Genomic DNA, 19,050 nt, shown 5'->3' with positions numbered 1-19,050 from the left:
TGATGGGTTGGTGTTCGGTAGAGCTAGCTCTCTCACGTCTTCCGCCCTCTGGTTCGATTGTTTGATGTAGTTAATTGTTTTTTGCTGCTGTTAACGACTTGAGAGAAAAAATAGGGGGGAGAAACAAGAGAAATGTGGGAGGTTAGTTCCGAGTCCTGCTGTGCTGGTACTGAGGAATAAGACCTGTAGAGGGAACGGAACACTTATAATCATATATTGTTGTCGCCGTGGCCGCAGCTTCTGCACCTGCTTGGGTCCGAGAGCGAGCGGGCTAGACACGATTCGGCGCTAGCTTTATATCACCTCTCACTGGTTCAGTACAATTGCACCAAACTCGTGAAAATGAGTTTAATGGGTTCAATCCCGATCGGGGAGAAAGAGGAAGAGGAAGAATGAGGTTGGGGAAGATGAACAGTATTTTTCTCGTCGAATAGTTATTAGACTGACTGAAGAGCATATTACAACAGCCTTTTAGACGGAAGGTTAGTATAGGAATTAAAAAAAATTACAACAGCCTTTTAGACGGAAGGTTAACGGAAGAAGGTCTTTATAATTTACCCTAATTTATATACCACATATTGACTTGCCGAAAAAAGGGCAAATTTTCAGGTTAGGTAAATAGACTGACTGAAGAGCATAGACCAAGAGACCACTCTTGGACAATTCCATCCACTCTAGAATTCAATCAATAATGCAATTGCCTGCAGCATATCAAGCAAGTTAAGAGTTGTTTCATGCAAAAATAAATAAACAATACATTATTTTTCTCTTAGCGGGTGGAAAAATCAGATATAATAAGATGAAATTTGGTAATTAACTATTGGCTTTTCTCACAAGAAAATCAAGCTTTTCCTAGCAGTAGACTTGTTGGTGGGTGTTACGATCCATTGTCTAGTTACTTCATTTGTTGACAATTAGGCAAATAAATGGTGTCACGTCAGGATGTAAGAGGACTACAAGAAATTATATATGGATAATGGATGAATGGGGGGGGGGGGGGGGGGGATCTATATCAAAATTATCAATAGGTGAGAAAGTCTGCTAGTTTCTTCTTGCTTTTGCTTCTAAAGTATCATGATATGGTGCCTGCTGCCTACCCATTTTAAAAAAAAAAAAAAAGAAAAAAGAAAATTAAGGAGTATCTTAATATGGTACATTAATTTCAAGAACAATGAAGTCATCCTTCTAGAAGAAAGATATTAATCAGAAAACTTCTAATTCTAAAGACGTAATTGGCTGGGTTTCAATAAGATTCATTGGTGATATTTCTAATATTTTTTTTCTTTCATAGTTGTCTCTTAATAATATATCCTTATTTTCTTTGTTATACTCTGATTTTGACAGTTAAGATGGTACGGAAGCTTCTTGAGTCTAGGCCCCTTGTCTTGTGTGCCCCCCCAATAGCATACATAACGAACGTAGATTTTCTTTTATTGGGGCGGGAGCGAAGATGCCAATCAGGCAAGGAGGTAGAAGAAACTCAAGCTCTCAAATTAAAGTAGAGAGGACAAGGGCACATTAACAGCTAGATTGACAATTCAGTGTCTTAGAAGATTTAGTATAGTATTTCTAAATTACTGACGGAGATTTGGTTTGACGTAATAAAAGGTTTATATGAAGAAGAAAAACAGTGCAGGATGTTAGGGGTTTGCAACTTGATTGTGCTCAATTAAGCCTAATCCGATCACCTAACCCAAGACATTTGGTTAGTTACTTATTAGGGTTAGGGTTGAAAAATGAGTGCCCGATTTGAGATGGGGTTGGGTTAGGGTGGAGGACAGAGACAACAATATATGATCATATAGAACAAGTTTACTAGTCGTAGTCGGATCACTTAGAAATAGGGGGAAAAAGAAAGAAAGAAAAAAAAAAAGATTTGAAGAACCCTAAAATCTGTCAGCCTAAAAGCTTTGGAGTTGTGTCACATAAGCGATCTAGTCGTTTTTTGGGGAGTTTTTAATTTAAAATAACTTCCATTGCCTTGCTGGCTATCTTTTACACTTAGTTGGAAGGGTGGCGCCTGCCATGAAGTAATATCCCCATGTTGGAGAATGGAAGTTGACTTTGAGTTTGAGGTAGTGAAGTACTGAGGGCATGGGCATGTGTTGGTGCGGCCCTTCTGAGTTGTGAAAAGAAATAAAGAAACAGGTAATATCAGTGTTTTCAGGCTCCGATTGGATATTGGATCCAACACTCCAACTGTTTGGACTACTGTACCTGTGGCAACTGTGATTATTGAAATAACTGGGCTTTCCAAATTGTTGACTTGGTCAAAGTATTGTTAAATAATCATCTTTGTGCCTTTGTGCTCTGTCATTTAATAATCGTTTCAAGTTTCTTCTTAATTAAGTATATAGATATATTTACTATTTTGTGCATACGATATTGACTCTTTATTGTTTGAATGAACCGGGTGGTCAATTCAGAGACGACCAGGCCGCTCTACCCATGACCAACCCAGCAGCCACGGCTCATTACGTTGAGGAAGCACCAATTAGTGACAAGTTAATAGGGTTGAATGGAAGCAATTCGCTATTGGAATTTGGCAGCATAACACCATGCATTAATGATCAACCCTACCTCATCTATCAATTAAAATAAGTTTAGTAGCGGAAAAAAAAAAAAAAAAAAGAATGATGAACCTTACCTCAACCTATTTTCAATTTTTGGAATGGACAGTCAAGGAAATTTAATATATCCGATTGGTATAGAGATTTAGGGATAGTTTAATTTGTGGGTGCAACTCTTCTGATTGACCCTTCTAGAAAAACAAAACACTTGTAAGCATTCACTATGTGAGGAAAAAAAATGCGAATGGTTAGGTACTTAGGTGGAAATCCAATCTCCCCCTCTCAACTCCCAACACCCGGATAGCTGGAACCAAGATTGGCTAATGGCTTCTTTTATTTTTTTATCGTTTGCTATACTTAAGACCACCACTTCTACAAGAGATCTATATAAATGCACAGTGGAACAGAGATACACGAACGTACTGCTGAAAAATATATATCGTTTGGGCCTGTGGAGTTTGTATATTGGATTGGCTTGGTCTTAATAAACTGCCTACAACAAAACCATGCGATTCGTACCCTTTTTTCTAAAAAAGGTTTATACCAGAAAAACATATAACCAATCAACCAATATGGTAGCAATCAGGTGGTATTCATCAAAATCCAAAGGGAAAGGGGGATTTAATTGGTCAAAGCACTTCCACTATCATACCTCTCTGGCATCATAAATTTGATCTTTGTGATAAATTTTACCCTTTAAGACTCTATGGCCCTCCATATCTTGTTATAAGTATATACATGATCTTTTAATTTGGACAAGTTCCATTATGATATGAGAAATGCATGAACCCATAAAAAAGTGACAGCTACTCACTAATCAGCTAGTATTCATCATAATCCATCCAGTATGGAAGTTCATTTTATGTTACAAATTACAATAGACTTTAAAGCTTAGTATTAAACATGGTAAAACTATGATTCCAGAAAGGTATGATATATTAAGCACAACACTGAAAAATTGCCGATCCGGAGACACACTCGGTAAAAAAGGTCTCATCTTCTGCACTCTTCCATACTTTGGATCATTAGAGATCATAACCGTACTTCCACTTGCTCTCAAGTGAATGGCTCTCAATTCATAATAGCGAGTCAGCGACATAACACAAAAACTAAATGGGTAAACAGGAACAACATGGAATATCGAATGGATACCAGCGGTTGTAGCCTGTAGGGATTCCACAACTTGTGAGATTTTTATCCTCAAAGTAGTCAGTTGTGTTTCCAAGGCTCTCTCACTTCCCGATTCCCGTAACTGAGGCCTGGCAAGTGGCAAGAAACATAAAGACGACGGAAACCATATACTCTTCACTCCTGCCTGCCTCTATCTAATCAAAACCCAATAAATACACTTTCCTTGAGTTGAGATCCCCCAGCCAAAAAACGTTCTAACCCGTCGTTCCAATATGAACCATGTCCACACATTTCACCCTAGGACTGGAGCCCATAACTAGACTAAGGCCCAACATGAATTATGTGTCGGTTTTTTTTCCTCAATCCAAACCTTCCAAAATTTAAACCCTTTATTATGGATTTTTTTTGGGGTACAATCAAAGGGAAAGAAAACCTTTTGGATTGCTTCAGAACATTGGCAATTCATTTTGTTTTTAGAATAAAAAATCATACATTGAAGAACATTTCCATGTGATGATACTCATGTTTCGAGCAGATCTTGACTGACAGATCACTCGGGATCCTAAGCAGTAGGGTTGTCAATAGATTGGGTCTGGGTGGGGACGGGATGTCGGTCCCAAACTGAGATTATTAATCGGGACAAAATGATAGACCCAGAACCATCCCGATCAATAATTGGGATAATCGGCTCTGACCCAATAGATCATTCAATTATACTATATCAAATTAAAAACTGATTTTTCATAAGTTAAAAATGACAGTAAACAACAAAAAATTATTTATATATGTTAATAAATGCCAAGTGTTTTTAACTAAAATTATCTTATACATTGTCTATGAAATCTACCCTTCTAAACATAAAAAAAAATATACAAGAAAAATAAAAGAAACCCTTGTGTATTATTAACACAATAATCAGTTCGGAACAAACATGAATTTCGAAACAACCAGTCGGGTAGAACCATCCCATTGACAGAACTATTAAACAACTCCTGGAGAGCTTACATCTGGCTGCTCCCATTGAGCATTTTCTTTTTTCTTTTTTTTTTTTTTTGTGTGTGTTTCAGCCCCCAGTAAAAACCAATAAGAAATTATATTATAATATAAAACATGAATGCGACAACTGCAACGTAGAAATTGACATTCTTTCTTATCTTTCCATCTCCCATACGAAGACCCAACTCCTAAATGGTTGCTTGAACAAAAAATTACTCAGGCATCAGAGTCCCAAACTAGACTATAAATATGAAGGGGAAAAAATGATTTCCTAAGCCAAAATGAACTGCAAACGACCTTCTTGCTGAAACCTCAACTATATCATATTTCTATACATTGAATGGGTTGTTCCCCCCATTTCTTCCTATTCAGATGTTCCCGGAAATTTACACCTGTTGGTCAAAATAAACAAACGCCAACCATTAGGTGGTTGATCAAAATCTAGCTCAGGCTAGGCAGAAGCCAGTTTCATGATTCATCTCAACTTCAGAAAGGGATAATAAGAAATTAGACATACCTCTCTGTCCATAGGATGGCCGCATGAACTATATACATAGAAAGTAATAACACCCTGCAATATCCTCCAAGATGAGAATGGCAAAAGAAAACCCCAGGAAAAAAAAAAGGTTATTAAACACCATAGACTAATAAATAAGATGTATTGCCCACCTCTGTACTAAAAACTAAAAGTACCGACACCTCTGAAGAATCCAAGAATCAGAGTATCAAACAAATACTTTGTAATCCAATGAAAACACACCACGACAATGCTATCTGAAGACAAGGCTTCCATTCTGTTGTTGTCTCAAATTCTCAATGAGTGACTGATAGAATGATTTCAGTGCCTTGATATCACTATCCTGTAGGCAAAGTGATGGAAATTTAAGAACATAGGTCAGCAAATTAGAAGGAAATAATATCTAAGTTGGATCTGTTCAACCATATTAAACTGGTTACAATGCAGGTTGTTTCCTGAGTCAACTACATTCTAGTAGTTAACTAACTCGAACTAGTGCAATAGCTGGTCAAGGAGAATATACATGCCCATACACAAGTAATTGGTGGTTATGCTCATTGATCCAACTATTTATTTCTGACAGTTGACAGTTGGCAATTTCTTACCATGCCCATCAACTGACATCCTAGTAAATGAACAAAGCATAAAATGGCCTCTTAAACTCTTCAATGCCACATACAAAGTTGGATTTCTGACAACGTTCAATGAACAATAGTTCGACTATAGCTAGGTTTGTGGGCTCAGCCTACCACCCAACTAACGTTACCTACTTTGTACTACCCCCAAAAAAGTGTTTATTTGATCCTGTGATAACAAGACTTACAGCAAGGCAGCTGCAAGTAATTCCCAAGTTCGGGAACAAGGTGTCCACACCACACAAATGAAGCAAGCAGCTACTGATTCTGTTACTATTTTTTTTATCAGTACAGATTATGTTACTATTATACACAGAATATTTCTGTTTCGTATACCTGCAATTTTTGACAGTATTGCTCAGCCAAATCCTGTGGGCAGTGCGCACTCGGAAAACCTTTGGACAAGAAGTGAATGAGAAAATTATCACCAAACTTTTCATACATGACCTTTTGCGCCACCACAATTTCTCCAAATAGAACAAGCTGCCACTCAGAATCGGGAAAAAGAAACAATATCTAAATTAATATAGAGAAACATTCTGCGTAAGCAATGACTTCATGTATAACTACTTCTAAGATGCACAGCAGAAAATCATCCATAAAACTAGCACCATGAACAATCAATCACATGATTGTTTTTCCTGATAAACAAGATATCCAAAACAATTTTATTGGTAAAAGATATCTAAAACATAAATGCTGCAATGATCTATACAAAAAGGAAGCCGATATAAAGAAAGGATTCCCTTTTAATAATTAACATTAGAATTTAGAAAAGAGATTCCCTAAACAAGGCCATTCGGAGCCTGTCTAGATGGCTTCTCCTGTTTCAGCCAGATAGATAAATGATATAGCCATTCATAGCATCATCATTTGGAGCCGTCTGGGTGTTTGAAGTTTGATTAATTTTATTACATGACTCCCAATGTTTTTCTCTCTTAATTCTGTTTATATAATTAATGCCATGATGATGGTCAACTGAGGCCCTTTGAACTGAATTTTCATAAGAAATTTCATGTTAAAATAGGCTAGAGTTGCATTTTTTTATACTTGGTCATTTTTCTGTCATAGGACAAGTAGGTCATATTGTCAGGTTGGCTTTTGTAATTCTTCTATAGATAGTTTCTCGATTCCCAGCATGCTTAGATAGATAAAATAATGTGCGGATTGCCATATTGTCAACCTTGAATTAGTTACTTTTCTAATAATTGGACATTTTTACTATTTATCACAAGCAATGGACGTGGTAGAACAATTAATGTGATTTGTTTGGATTATTAACATGCCCATGCATCATTTTCATTCAATAGTATGCTCATGCATCATATTTTCATCCACTAACCATAGATCTAAAAATCCTGATTTTTGTTGATTTTTCTTTAAGTTTGCATAAATTGCATGTTTTCATAAAATTTGCAAATATTGCATTTTTTCCAAATTTCACATGAATTTGCAGTTAGGCTAGAGTACAAAATTGTTTGTGGGAATCTCAGGAGCCCATTTCAATTAAATCAAGCACTTCCTAAGTTTAGCCTTTGGCTTTTTCAGGAGTTGAAAAAACTCAGGAGACCATTCCGATTAAATCAAGCACTCTTATCTTTCATTTTAGAGCTCTTTGGATCCAAGTAGAAGCTGGAATTTCTCCCACATGAGGGTTAGTGCCTAACCCCTTCCACTCTCATACCCTGATCGGGATCTACCCTAATTAGACCATAACTAGAGTCATTTTTGGGGCTTAGGCCTTCCTGGTAAAAAAATATATTTTTTTTTAAATTGCTCTCTTAATTTTCTAAAAAAAAAAAATAGGTAGGGAATCCTTTAGGATCATATCCAAAATTTTCCCTTTTTTGGGAAATTCCAGATCCATATTTTCATACCTGTTAGGTATAAACTAGCACTAGAACTTCAGGGGAGAAAAATTGACCATCCAGAACTCTATTTGGTGAGATTACACTAACACTTAGATCAGAATCTTACCAACCAGTCTTATTCAACATATGCATGTACCTACAGCAAAAACAGATCCAACTGCTGTATAGATAATTTAATCTTATATAGGCATGCTTACACTGTTGAAACATGCAATGCAAGTTTCAAATGGAAGTAGACAGAAGGTAGAACATGAAAGAAACGAGCTACATTGAGATTAGATTCTGCTTTTACAGTCTGTATATGTTTTTCGATAGATCTTCAGTCAGTATATGTATTTTTATAAGCATTTAGAGTCGGTATACATTGACAATGCCGTCAAATATGCATGCACTGTGACACTACATTGGAAATGTTGCTCCCATCTACATGTGTCTGTGTCTGTGTCTGTATCAAAGCTACACATGTTACTGTTATACAGAAGAAATCTTATGATTTTAGTTTATCATGAAAAATCAATCATGGGTCATTATGAGATAAAATAAGTATCAAGTGTTCAGCTAAACACAGAGAAGTTGTAGACTAATATATAGCATAAGATCTTACAGTGTTGGCATCACGGAACTCAAAAGACTTGTCAAGCACGCTGTACAAGCAACAGTTCGTTGCAAATGTCTCAATTATAAAATTTTGGAAACCAGGTACCTAAGAAATTCTCATCAGCTTAGCTTGAAACCAAAAGAAAGGGCAATAACAAAACAAAAAGACCATAAAAAGAAGCTTACCCTTTCTTCAACATTAGGTCTGGCACACCAGTCTTTAATCAGTCTAATAAAAATTTGCACACATGCCTGAGTAGTGGAGATAGTGAAGAAGTTAGGTTTTAGTTCAATAGATGAATAGAACCATGTACACACCATGAAATCAAATTGTAATGAGTAACAACTATAATAAGCACCTTTCTCACAAGAATATCCTTGTGATTGCAGGAGGTGTACAAGAGTAACTGCATTATTTGCTCCAAGTAGCCCCTGCTTTTTGGAGCAAGGAATATTGAAGACAGGTCATGAGTAGTCATTACATGAAGAAATGTGTACAATGATCTCTGAAGCTCCTGCAGTTGACGGATTTCCTACAAAACAATACAGAAAATCTTAGTTTGCAAATAGAAAAGCATTACTATTTTTGTTCCAAATGCAGATTATATCAGACCAACTTCTAGTGTCAAATAACTGGCCTCTGGAATAGGTGAGAGATCATAGAGAAGTAAAGTTTAACCTTTAATAAATGGCACCACATTCTCTTCTTCCTTTCCCCAAAGAAAGGATCTACTAAAGAGAAGTTGTCAAGAAAGTTTGGTATGTTAAACAACAAAGAGAGTGAAAAATCAGCAACGCCATTAACTATTAGTAATTTTATGGTATGTTAAACAATTGGAGTTGTCAAGAAAATTTGGTGGATTTTCCCTCTACAACCCCACTAAATGTCAGAAGTGCAGGGCATAGTGTGGATTTGGGAATTAAGGTGAAGTGCAGTTGGAAAGGAAGAAGAGATGTGAAGTCTAGAGCTATACCAACTGTTGACAATGTATGGGTTGGAGGACATGGAGGAGGAATATAAAGGTGACTGCTGTAGTTGGTAAAAGTTAAGTATGTGAATCTTAACAAAGCGGTTGATACAGAAATAGAGGTAGGAAAGAAATTAGGGATGGGTCTTCTTTTAGGAGATGAGGAACAAGCTAGAGAAGTGCTTTTTTAAAATTAGAAGAGGAGAGGATAAAAAGTCTTAAATCAACATCTTCAGAGTCCATTAAGTAGTTTGGAAAGAGGTAACATAAGGAGGCAGAAAGATGTAAAGTTGGAGATTATTGAGATGAAAGGATGGTCCGTAGGTATGTTGGCTTGGAGATGACTGCTGTGACTTTGACAACGAATGTACAATGGCATTTTGTAAATTGTAATATGTATATAAATGTATGTATAATGTTTTTATATATATCTATCTTTCAGTAGAAAGAGTAGATCTGGCAAAAAGGTAATGAATCTTGTGGTATCAGCATTCTCAATGAAAAAAAATTCTACTCAAATTGGAGGGGTTGGAGTAGTTGAAGAAAGAAATTAGTTTGAATGTAGACTATGTAGATCAGTAGATGGTGCTGGAATTTATCTTCCATAGGTTAAGAGAAACTTGTAAGTTGAAGAGCATGATGAGTAAAACTGGGTTAAGGCCTTGGAAGCTCAGGTTTCTAATTCTGTAACCCTGTGTATATAATGAGATGATGCCAGTAAGACATGATGTCCTGAAAGAAAGAAGTTGAGGTTGATGTAGACTCTAGGGTGGAGGAATGCATTGAGATTCATATAGGCAGATTGAGAGTGGAGTTTTGTTCAAAAGGGGAGACTATCAGAGATATTTTCAAACCTAATAGCAGTGGGATTCAGAGGTGTTAAATGAAGAATCTATGATGAAGGATAAGAGCACTAGTAAGTAGTAACTTGAGAAAGATACGTTGCACTCTAATGATCAATGATTCTTATTGGTGTTATTGTCAGATGATGAGAGTGGAATGTGGTGGACAGGGGTGCTTTCACTTTTCTATGGATTTGTTAAAGTATGTTGGGAGGTGGTGCATTTGGTAGGGAGTATTGGCTTTTGGTTGGGAGAGGTGAGAGTAACTTGTACATCTCCACCTTTGGTCATTCTTAGTTCTCTATCCATATATTTTTTTCTTTTCCAATGAATTTTTATTTTATTATAAAAAATATATCTTCTATGGAGTTATGCCTTACTGAATAACTTAATTGCAATTCATAAAAATATAATTTAATAGCATACCTCAGTATTACATCCAGGTCCTGAAGGAAATGCATCCCTTGGTAGAATATGAAGGACCCTGCTTGCAATAGTGGGAAATATTTCCTCCAGTATGCCCCCCACCAAGGTATTGAATTTGCAAATAAGCTGATTGATTAACATGAGAAAACCTACCATTTCTTTTGGCTGCAATACATCATGAAGTTTCCAGAATCAAAACCAAATAGTTGATTTCATAGGCACAAGAAACTTATAAGTAATCTGTAGAAAAATATATTGCCAACCCAAGTTATAAAAAGTATTATCGTTCTACTAGTTCAAATCAACAAAATGGCTCTTTCTCTAGTCTGTAAAGAAATGTAGGCATACATAACAAAACAATCTCTTCAAACTTTAAACCGATAGTTTTTATATAAGAACAAAAATACAGCAATGTACATCAAGGAGCCATACATTGGGAATATACAAGCTAGATTTGATTTAAATTGCTGTTTACAAAAAAGAGTATCTGAATCAAAAAAAAAGAACTGTACAGGAGGACCCCTCAAAACGGCTTTTGGAAGTGCCTGTCAATCTCCTTAACATCCTCTGAGCTTGCTTTGCTCCCAAAATCTCATGCATTCCTTTCACTCCATACAAATTTTATTGCAGAAGGGCACATTCCCCATAATAGTTTGCATGTACTTCTGAGTCCTCTTAGATGGTAGTGGATAAAAATAAATCTGATAATCAAACAATATCATTCGATACAATTTCCTACTAGAACAAAAGAGTTGAAGTATTCAGAAATAAGAAGAAGAAGAGGTTTTTGCCGTGGTGTGTTACTGTTCACACTCTAAAATCTTTTACTTAACATATTGAAGAAAATTACAAATGGGCCCTTGAATAGGCACCCAAATACAAAAAAAAAATATGAAAGGACATAAATGCCCTTACACTCTCAACACTCCCCCTCAAGCTGAGCATAGATATTTGTCATGCCCAGCTTGTTCAAATTGTTGTAAAGCTTTGATTTGGAGACACCTTTAGTAAGACAATCAGCCAATTGATCTTCAAACCTCACAAAAGGTAAACTAATCTCTCCTAAGGAAAGGAAGGGAAAAGTAGGGAAATCCATATAAACCTTCTATGCATTTTCCTACCTTTTCCTTCAAACCAAACACAACCTTAGAGATGTGGTCCATGAAATCTCAGACACCAAATAAGAGAAACTAGGACCTTGGCATCCGGCATGAAGTGCTCATTATGTGGATAAGTGGATTCCCATATCAGAAAACAGCCTAGAAGATTGTAAGGACAGGAAGACAGAGCAGACCTGGTTTGGACAATGCCCGAATGATCTAACTCCATTGTCCAGTTTTCTTGCAAGTGAAGTTTGGTCAGCCTGTGGTTCCTTTATACTTAACCTTTTCCAATTTTTGAAAGCTTCCAATGTTTCTTCTCATTCCATATTAACAAATTCTAATTTGATGTAGCTGATTAAAAAAAAAAGATGGTGTACCGACAACCTCTTACATAACATATACTTCTATTGGTTTCTCTATATCCACTACTACTTAGTGATGGAACATACTGCCCTTGCTAATATAACTAGCCTGCCAGAAGGGGGGAAAGGAGTCAATTGATACAACTAAACATGAAATATAGGTAACATGCTACAAATCTTAATAAAGGTCATAATGTAAACAGAGATTCATGAGGAGAAGAAAATGAAGAAATGGAGGATGATTGATTTTCATTCATCCAGCACCTTCAACTTAATTATGCAAATTAGATGCTTTCATCTGGTCATAAGTCCTACCATAGTGGAAATTCAGCAGATAAAAAAGTAAAGCACTCTCACTGTACCTCACATTCAGCAAGCAATTGCTCCAATGCCTTAGGAAGGCAAGGAAACACAGATTCTCCTAAAGTGTCAACCATGCGGTGAACAAATGATATAACCTACATGTGTAAAACGCTAGAATTAGATGTGGTGTTGTATCAATACAATATCTGAATAGAGGAATACCATGTATATTACTGACCTTACTCCGCAAAGGCTCATTCTTTGGAAACACTACAAGAATCTGAAGGAGAATGTCCAGTGTCTAGAACAAGGAGGAGCAATTAAAGAACTTTAAACATTATGTTAATAGATTCATATTTCTTACTGTTTAAAAGTTACAAAAAAAAAAAAAAGAAAAAGGAGAGGGAAAAAAAGCAGGGACAGTAGGATAAGATCCAATAGTCATTAACAAAGGATGTAGGAAGTAAGTAATGCACTACAGCCATACCCAGCCACCCAGAAAAACATGAAGGTCAATCTTATCAACGTGATTGATAATAGATGACAAGAGGTGCGAATCATCTCCACCATTCATGCATTTAACAAGGGTGGTTGCCATAAGAATCATTTTCACATGTTACATTGCATTAATTATTGCCTAGGAACTATTTTTTGTTTTGATATAAAGTCCATGAATTAACGTTTAAATGAAATCTGGTTAACTTTTTCTCGAAAAAGGAATAACTAAAAAATATAATGATACAAAAAACCCTTGAAGGAACTTGTACACATTGATAATGGATAAAGCATCTGCCTTCAAAAATATAAAGTAAAAAAGATCTCTAAGACCAACCTGTTTGAACATTATACCAATTGCAGGGCGACTAGAAGTTACAAGACGCTCACTGAATCCCTAAATAACAAACATAAGTGTGATTAATATAAACCATATTTTCATATCTAACATATACAACAAATCCCTAAGATGGTTTCCACAATAGAGGGCTTCTCATGCAGAAACATGGCTAGCATCCATGCAGGAAAAAAAAATCACACCAATTCTTTTAATTCCAACAATATTGGTATGTGTGCAAACCATTCTTTAATGATTAAAACACAAATACAATCTTTCCTAAATAAAACAAAAATAAAGCCGGTCAATATGATTATCTAATTAGCACCTAGTTATACATCTAAAGATTTCAAGGAAAGAAATAAATCTGAAAACAATCCAGGAAGGGCAAAAATAAAGAGAGGCGCAGCAGCAATAGATAGAGGCAAGGAGAAAAGGGATATTGAAGGATCCAATGGGTTGCATCCAAGTTACAATTATCATAAGATTTAGGCATGTCAATGAAACTTCTCTATTATTTACATGACATGGAGATATAAAAATGGCATGGGGAATTTCACACACCCATTTGAAGAAGGAAAACAAGCATTTTTAATCAATATAAAATATAAAAGGAAAATAATAAATTTTTGATAATTACAATTATATTACAACTTAGCATATTTTAGGTTAATCATACTAATATCTGATTGGAGTAGGAAATCTTTATTTTGGGACCCATTTAATGGTCTCTGCTTCATGAACATATAGCAGCTTAAAAGACACCTCAAGGCTCCTATGACAAGTAAGGATCAAAATATTGGTATATATCGAATGGTATCAGTGCATAACAATAAGACTGATGATCTTTATTTTTTATGCCTTCAATCATCCCAAAGTTTTAAAACCCCCCAACCATGTGTGTATTGGCATATCCAAGCATATCCAAGTCCACCAATAAGGATATGTATCATATTGATACTTTGACCCTTGATGACAAGGCATCCTCATTTTAGCAAGAAACCAAGATTCCAGTTTTTTTTCATTGAAAGAGAGAGGGAGAATTAGTAAGTTGTAAACTAGAACTCCCACCTGGTGTCTTACTAATCTCACTGCAATTAGAGACAATACCATTCAAAACATATAACTAGGTTATAATATATAGGGTAAATCTATGATGCTAGAAATGATGCAGGAAGAGCTTTGACCAATCAAAAACCCCCATAAATTTTGATGAATACCACCTGATTGGTTAGTTTTTTATGATACTAGTTGATTGGTTATAAGTTTTTCTGGTATCATGTCTTTCCAGTATCATAGTCAAACCCAGATATACATGAAGAAATTGATCAAAAGAAGGATCAAATAAGGAATTCCTAAGAACACTAGAATTATGAGTTACAACACTACTGATAAGGTTGTCAATTGAATTAGAAAACAGTGAGTACAAAGAAATTGTGCTATCTTTAAAGGCTATCACAATTACAACACATAATTAAAATTAAAATACATTTTTATAGATAACACAAAATTAGAAAATTCTAGAAAACTGTCCAAACCAACACAAATGAATCTATAGTTGACAAAGAATTATAACCAAGGGGAAAAGTGTACTTCAAGGGTAATTTGAGACCTATTCTGGTAGGTTTAACATGTGGCTGGCATCTTGGAGATCAAGGACCTCAAGGTATCTAAGGGTGGGAATATCATTCTCATGAAGAGCATCCTCTCCTCTCTTCCAATTTATTTTATGGCTCCTTTTCCAAGTCCTTCAAAAATGGCCTTCATCTAGAAAGGAATGTTAGAGAGTTTCCTTGGGGGGAGTGGAAATATGAAGCCAAAATCCATGTGGCAGACTGGGGAAAAGTTTTCTACTCCTACAAGATGGTGTAGACTAGGAATTGGAAGATCAAAAGCTGATGATTTGTGGTCCCAGAATAGTAGACAAGGGCTGAGAAACCTTGATTGGGATCCCAGAAGGCCAGAATAGCCAGTGGTTCTTATGATTGCTCAACATAGATAGGTATTGAAAAAAGTTACTGAGAGTTCATATAGGGGATTAGATGCAAGGTAGGAAATGGTTTTAGGATGAGGTTTTAGAGGGACACTTGGCGTGGCAACCACCCTCTCATGGAGGAGTTCCCTTCAATGTTCCTGGTAGCTAGAAACATGAACCCGTGGCTAACTGCTTTGAGAATTGAGAGTCATAATTGACAGGTAATTTGGAATCCAGGTCTGAGAAGAAATTTGAACTGGAAAATAGAAGGTTTGACAGACATGATGAGGCCACTAAACAATGAAATGCCCAAAACATGCAGAAATGATAACAAAATCTGGGTTTATGAATGAATACTTTACTTTAGAGTTTCAAAACAACAGAGTCTGGGTTTGGGATAATTTGGGGGTCCTTTCCTGAAGATCCTTTTTCAGGAGGATTGATCATATTGCAGACAATGATTTTCTCAAGCTACAGACTACAGAGTATGGATCTCTCACATCCCCCCCAAGGTTTCTTTCCTCAAATGGACAGCAGCCCTGGGAAAGTGCCTGACTAGAGGCAGCCTAAATAGAAAAGGTTTCAGATAGAAAATGATCAGTGTGTGATGTATGGGGTAGCAGCGGAATCAGCTAACCACCTGTTCATACGTTGCAAGGTGGCCAGATCATTATGGATTGAGTTTACAGGTTTTTTCAGGGTGAAAGGATGCTTTCCAGCTACATTAGAAGCATTGTTGCAGAGCTGAGTATTATAGAGTTAACCAAAAGGGGAAAAGTGATCTGGAGCAGCATTCCAGCCACCATCCTATGAAATATTTGGAGGGAAAGAAATCCACAGAATTTCAAGAACAAACCTAGATGAGACAGGCATTCAGTTCCCAATATACAAAGTATATATATACTTTTTTTTTTGAAACTGTAAGGTAAAGTATTTCATTAAATTCATATTATACAGACATCCCTAGCTAAAAGTATTATGTGCAAAGTAGACCCTACAAATACCAAATTAAATGGAAGGATGGAGTGTAACCTTGCTAAGTGCATTAATTGCCATAACTATTTGCTGGATTTTAGCAATTTTATTGGAACAGTCCTCTATGTTTTGTACTTTGGCATCCAAAAGCAGCATTTCAACCTGGTTTGACATAAAATATTCCAGACCCTTCAATTACATATTGGTTAATATGCAGAGTCCAAACAACTCCATGCATTACGGAAATGGATAATGAAGAAAAAGAAAAAGAAAAGCTCCTATATTCCTCATAGTCAACAGACACAAATTACACAATTGCACTGTAACCTGTTGACAAAGAGGAGTCAATAATGAGGTCAGGTATTCAGATTGTTTTTCTGATGGTACGTCTTCCATCCCAATTAATAGTCCAATTGCCTGCAAAATGTTGACACAAACTGAATCCTGTTAGCTCAGGAAATAATGCACCTCATCCTTCAGCTAAAAATTCTTTCACACTCCACAATTTGGATATATGAACTTATGAAGTAGCTTATACACCACAAGAAAACAGAATCATACCTCAAATATGTGACTTCCATCTTCAGATCCTGAGAACTTCAGTTCTTTCAATGACCAATCTAAACGCGTAAATTGAGCCACAGTGTCTTGCAGGCTCTGGCAACCAGTTAACATAAAAAATGAAGAAGAAACAAAAATAAATGAAGAAACTGAAAACAAATGCTTGATAACTTAAAATGCGGAATTGTAGATGCTAGACAGTAACTAGAAGGATTAGGGTTATAAATGCTAAGTGCTAGAGATTAGAGAAACATTTGAGAGAGAATGAGAGGGGTGAGACCCTGGGTACCTGCAAAATTGTCTCTATGAAAGGTATAAGTTTTGCTTTCAGCAGTTTTACAACTCTCATGAAGAAATAACTTGCCCTTCTTCTCACATTGAGATTTGGGTGGTGTATACCCCTTTCATCAAGAAAAACAGCCAGCACTGCTGGTATGTACTCGGTGTTCTCCTGAAAAAACTTGACATATCTGGTTATAGTCTCCAAGTATACAAGTGCAACAAGACGATTATAATAGCAAGAGAACCTTGCAGATAAGAGCATTGGCATCAATTCCTTCAAGAGTCCACTTCCAGATCGTATACCCTCATCACTTATAGACTCTCCAAGGACATAGAAAAGAGAAAGTGCAGCCTCTACCTCTTCAACATTCCCCTCTGAGGTAGATATTAAGGCACTAGCCAACGAATTCCTAATAAACATCTGAGTAACATCAGGTGCAACACGGCCCACACTTCGAAGCAACACAAAAAAATCTTTGCGATGCTCCATCATCCGATCTTCTTCTTCTATCCCAATCTTATCCAGCGTATCAAGGTTATCTCGGTATGCACGATCATAGCATATCTGTGTACGTATGATCTCCAATATCTGACCCACAGGAAGCACTTGGTTCTCCCTAAGTGGTGAAAGATTCTTCATGGAGGCAACATAGCCGGAAAGAAACTGAACGGTACTGAATGTCGTATCTAATTCACAGTTTCGCATGATAAAGAAGACAGTGGGCAACACTTCATCCAAAAGCTCCATGGATACCCTCCTGACATCTTCCGAATCTAGACGCTTGAAACAATCCAAGGCCTCAGCCGCATAGCCCGTAAGCAAATCTGCCAACTTTGAAACCAATTCTGAATCCACATTCTCAGCCACCAAACTAAAAATCCGATTAATTTGAAGGCTCCGCAAAAGCGATAGCTTAGCCTGCGGGTCCATCCGTTTCGAAATTACTGCTAGAACACAACCAGCAGCAGCAACCCTGATCTGTTCCGGTAGCCCCTCAACCAAGATGAGTTCAAACAACAATGGAACAAAAGCGTCGTTAGCAATCAATCCTATATCAATCCAAGATACGTATCTCCTCATACAATCCAACACACTAATGCATAGCTCTGTGTCAGAATTCCGGTACAACAACACAATGTCGTACCAAGCCCGAACAATATGGGGAACGCATTGTTGCCTCATTGCATCCTTGACCCTCCCAGCCACAGCCACTTCCTCGGCACTACGCGGATAATCCAAGCTGATCAACTCATCATCCAGTGTATTCAAAACCCGGCAAAACATATCAATGACGGGCGCACCCTTACTCAACTTCAGGACAAAATCAATAAACACAGACGACCAAACCAACGGATACTCCAGGCAAATAAGAGTCACCAAAACCTGAGCCAACTTGTTCTTCACGAATGCTGGACCCTCTAAAACCCTAGCCGAGTTCTTATCATCTAAACCCCCAAAACAAGCAACCGAAAACAAGGACTTCCTAATGAAAGCTTTCTCGCCCGGACTCATCGACGAGTACCGGAGACGCAGAGCCTCATGAAGAGCCTGCAAGCACCAGAACTTCACCTGAACAAAACTAGTGTAACACAGGCGTTCTATACAAACACGACAGATCGACGGGACCCCTTTCACCTGGCTACAGTAAGCAGCAGCTTGGGATTTTAGAACCGGATCTATCGTACCGGACTCATCGAAGCTGATCAGTATAGCCTTTTCAAGGTCGTCCATGGCGGTTCGAGCAATCTAAAAGCCTAGAATCTGACCCCTTAAACCCTTATTCCCTTAAGAGTTAAGAGCGTGGATATTTTAGATTTACAGAGGTTAGTTTGTCCTCTTTATCAAATTAATCTCCGGAAAAACAAATAAGGAAATTGATTTTATTCAGTTAATGCTCATTCGATCGTAATTTGCAAGAATTACTTGAGAGACAATGAGCAACGACAGAGACGGGTGGAAATTGAGAGGTTGATTTCGGAGAAAAAAGAACCAGATTGAATGGTGTAAGCGATTGGATGAGACTTACCACGACGGAACGAGGGGGGTTATCGATCGAGAATTCTTTGGGTTTTTGGAAATTAGGGTTTTTGATTGATCGAAAAT

At 36.9% G+C, this 19,050-nt stretch overlaps 1 protein-coding gene across 2 annotated transcripts; it reads right to left on the bottom strand.

Moving 5' to 3' along the window:
- Nucleotides 1-4,728: 4,728 nt before the first annotated feature.
- Nucleotides 4,729-18,828, bottom strand: LOC104609271 (exportin-T-like). Of its 2 annotated transcripts, XM_010275539.3 has the most exons (15): nucleotides 16,954-18,828; nucleotides 16,665-16,760; nucleotides 16,431-16,520; nucleotides 16,161-16,265; nucleotides 13,154-13,213; nucleotides 12,560-12,622; nucleotides 12,381-12,476; nucleotides 10,554-10,718; nucleotides 8,677-8,850; nucleotides 8,504-8,569; nucleotides 8,325-8,423; nucleotides 6,186-6,332; nucleotides 5,367-5,557; nucleotides 5,215-5,268; nucleotides 4,729-5,089 (listed from the first exon to the last, which is right to left on the bottom strand). In XM_010275539.3, exons 1-13 carry the CDS (start codon nucleotides 18,676-18,678, stop codon nucleotides 5,468-5,470), a joined length of 2,976 nt encoding a protein of 991 aa, XP_010273841.1. In that variant the 5' UTR covers nucleotides 18,679-18,828; the 3' UTR covers nucleotides 4,729-5,089; nucleotides 5,215-5,268; nucleotides 5,367-5,467. The 2 variants fall into 2 exon arrangements, with proteins under 2 accessions (XP_010273841.1, XP_088747009.1); XM_088890883.1 differs by lacking the exon at nucleotides 16,161-16,265.
- Nucleotides 18,829-19,050: the final 222 nt, after the last annotated feature.

This window comes from Nelumbo nucifera, chromosome 6 (assembly GCF_055504915.1).
Source record: "Nelumbo nucifera cultivar China Antique chromosome 6, China Antique-T2T, whole genome shotgun sequence".
Taxonomy (NCBI): Eukaryota; Viridiplantae; Streptophyta; class Magnoliopsida; order Proteales; family Nelumbonaceae; genus Nelumbo; species Nelumbo nucifera.
This window is presented reverse-complemented; position numbering and strand designations above follow the sequence as displayed.

Bases quoted from the DNA above. Each gene is read 5' to 3' on its own strand.
- LOC104609271 (XM_010275539.3), bottom strand. From the start codon at position 18,678: ATGGACGACCTTGAAAAGGCTATACTGATCAGCTTCGATGAGTCCGGT. The intron at 16,521-16,664 runs GTATGATTCTGT...AACATTTTGCAG, and splicing joins ATGGAAGTCACATATTTGAG to GCAATTGGACTATTAATTGG. The intron at 13,214-16,160 runs GTTACACTCCAT...TTTGTTATTTAG, and splicing joins CAATTAATGCACTTAGCAAG to GGATTCAGTGAGCGTCTTGT.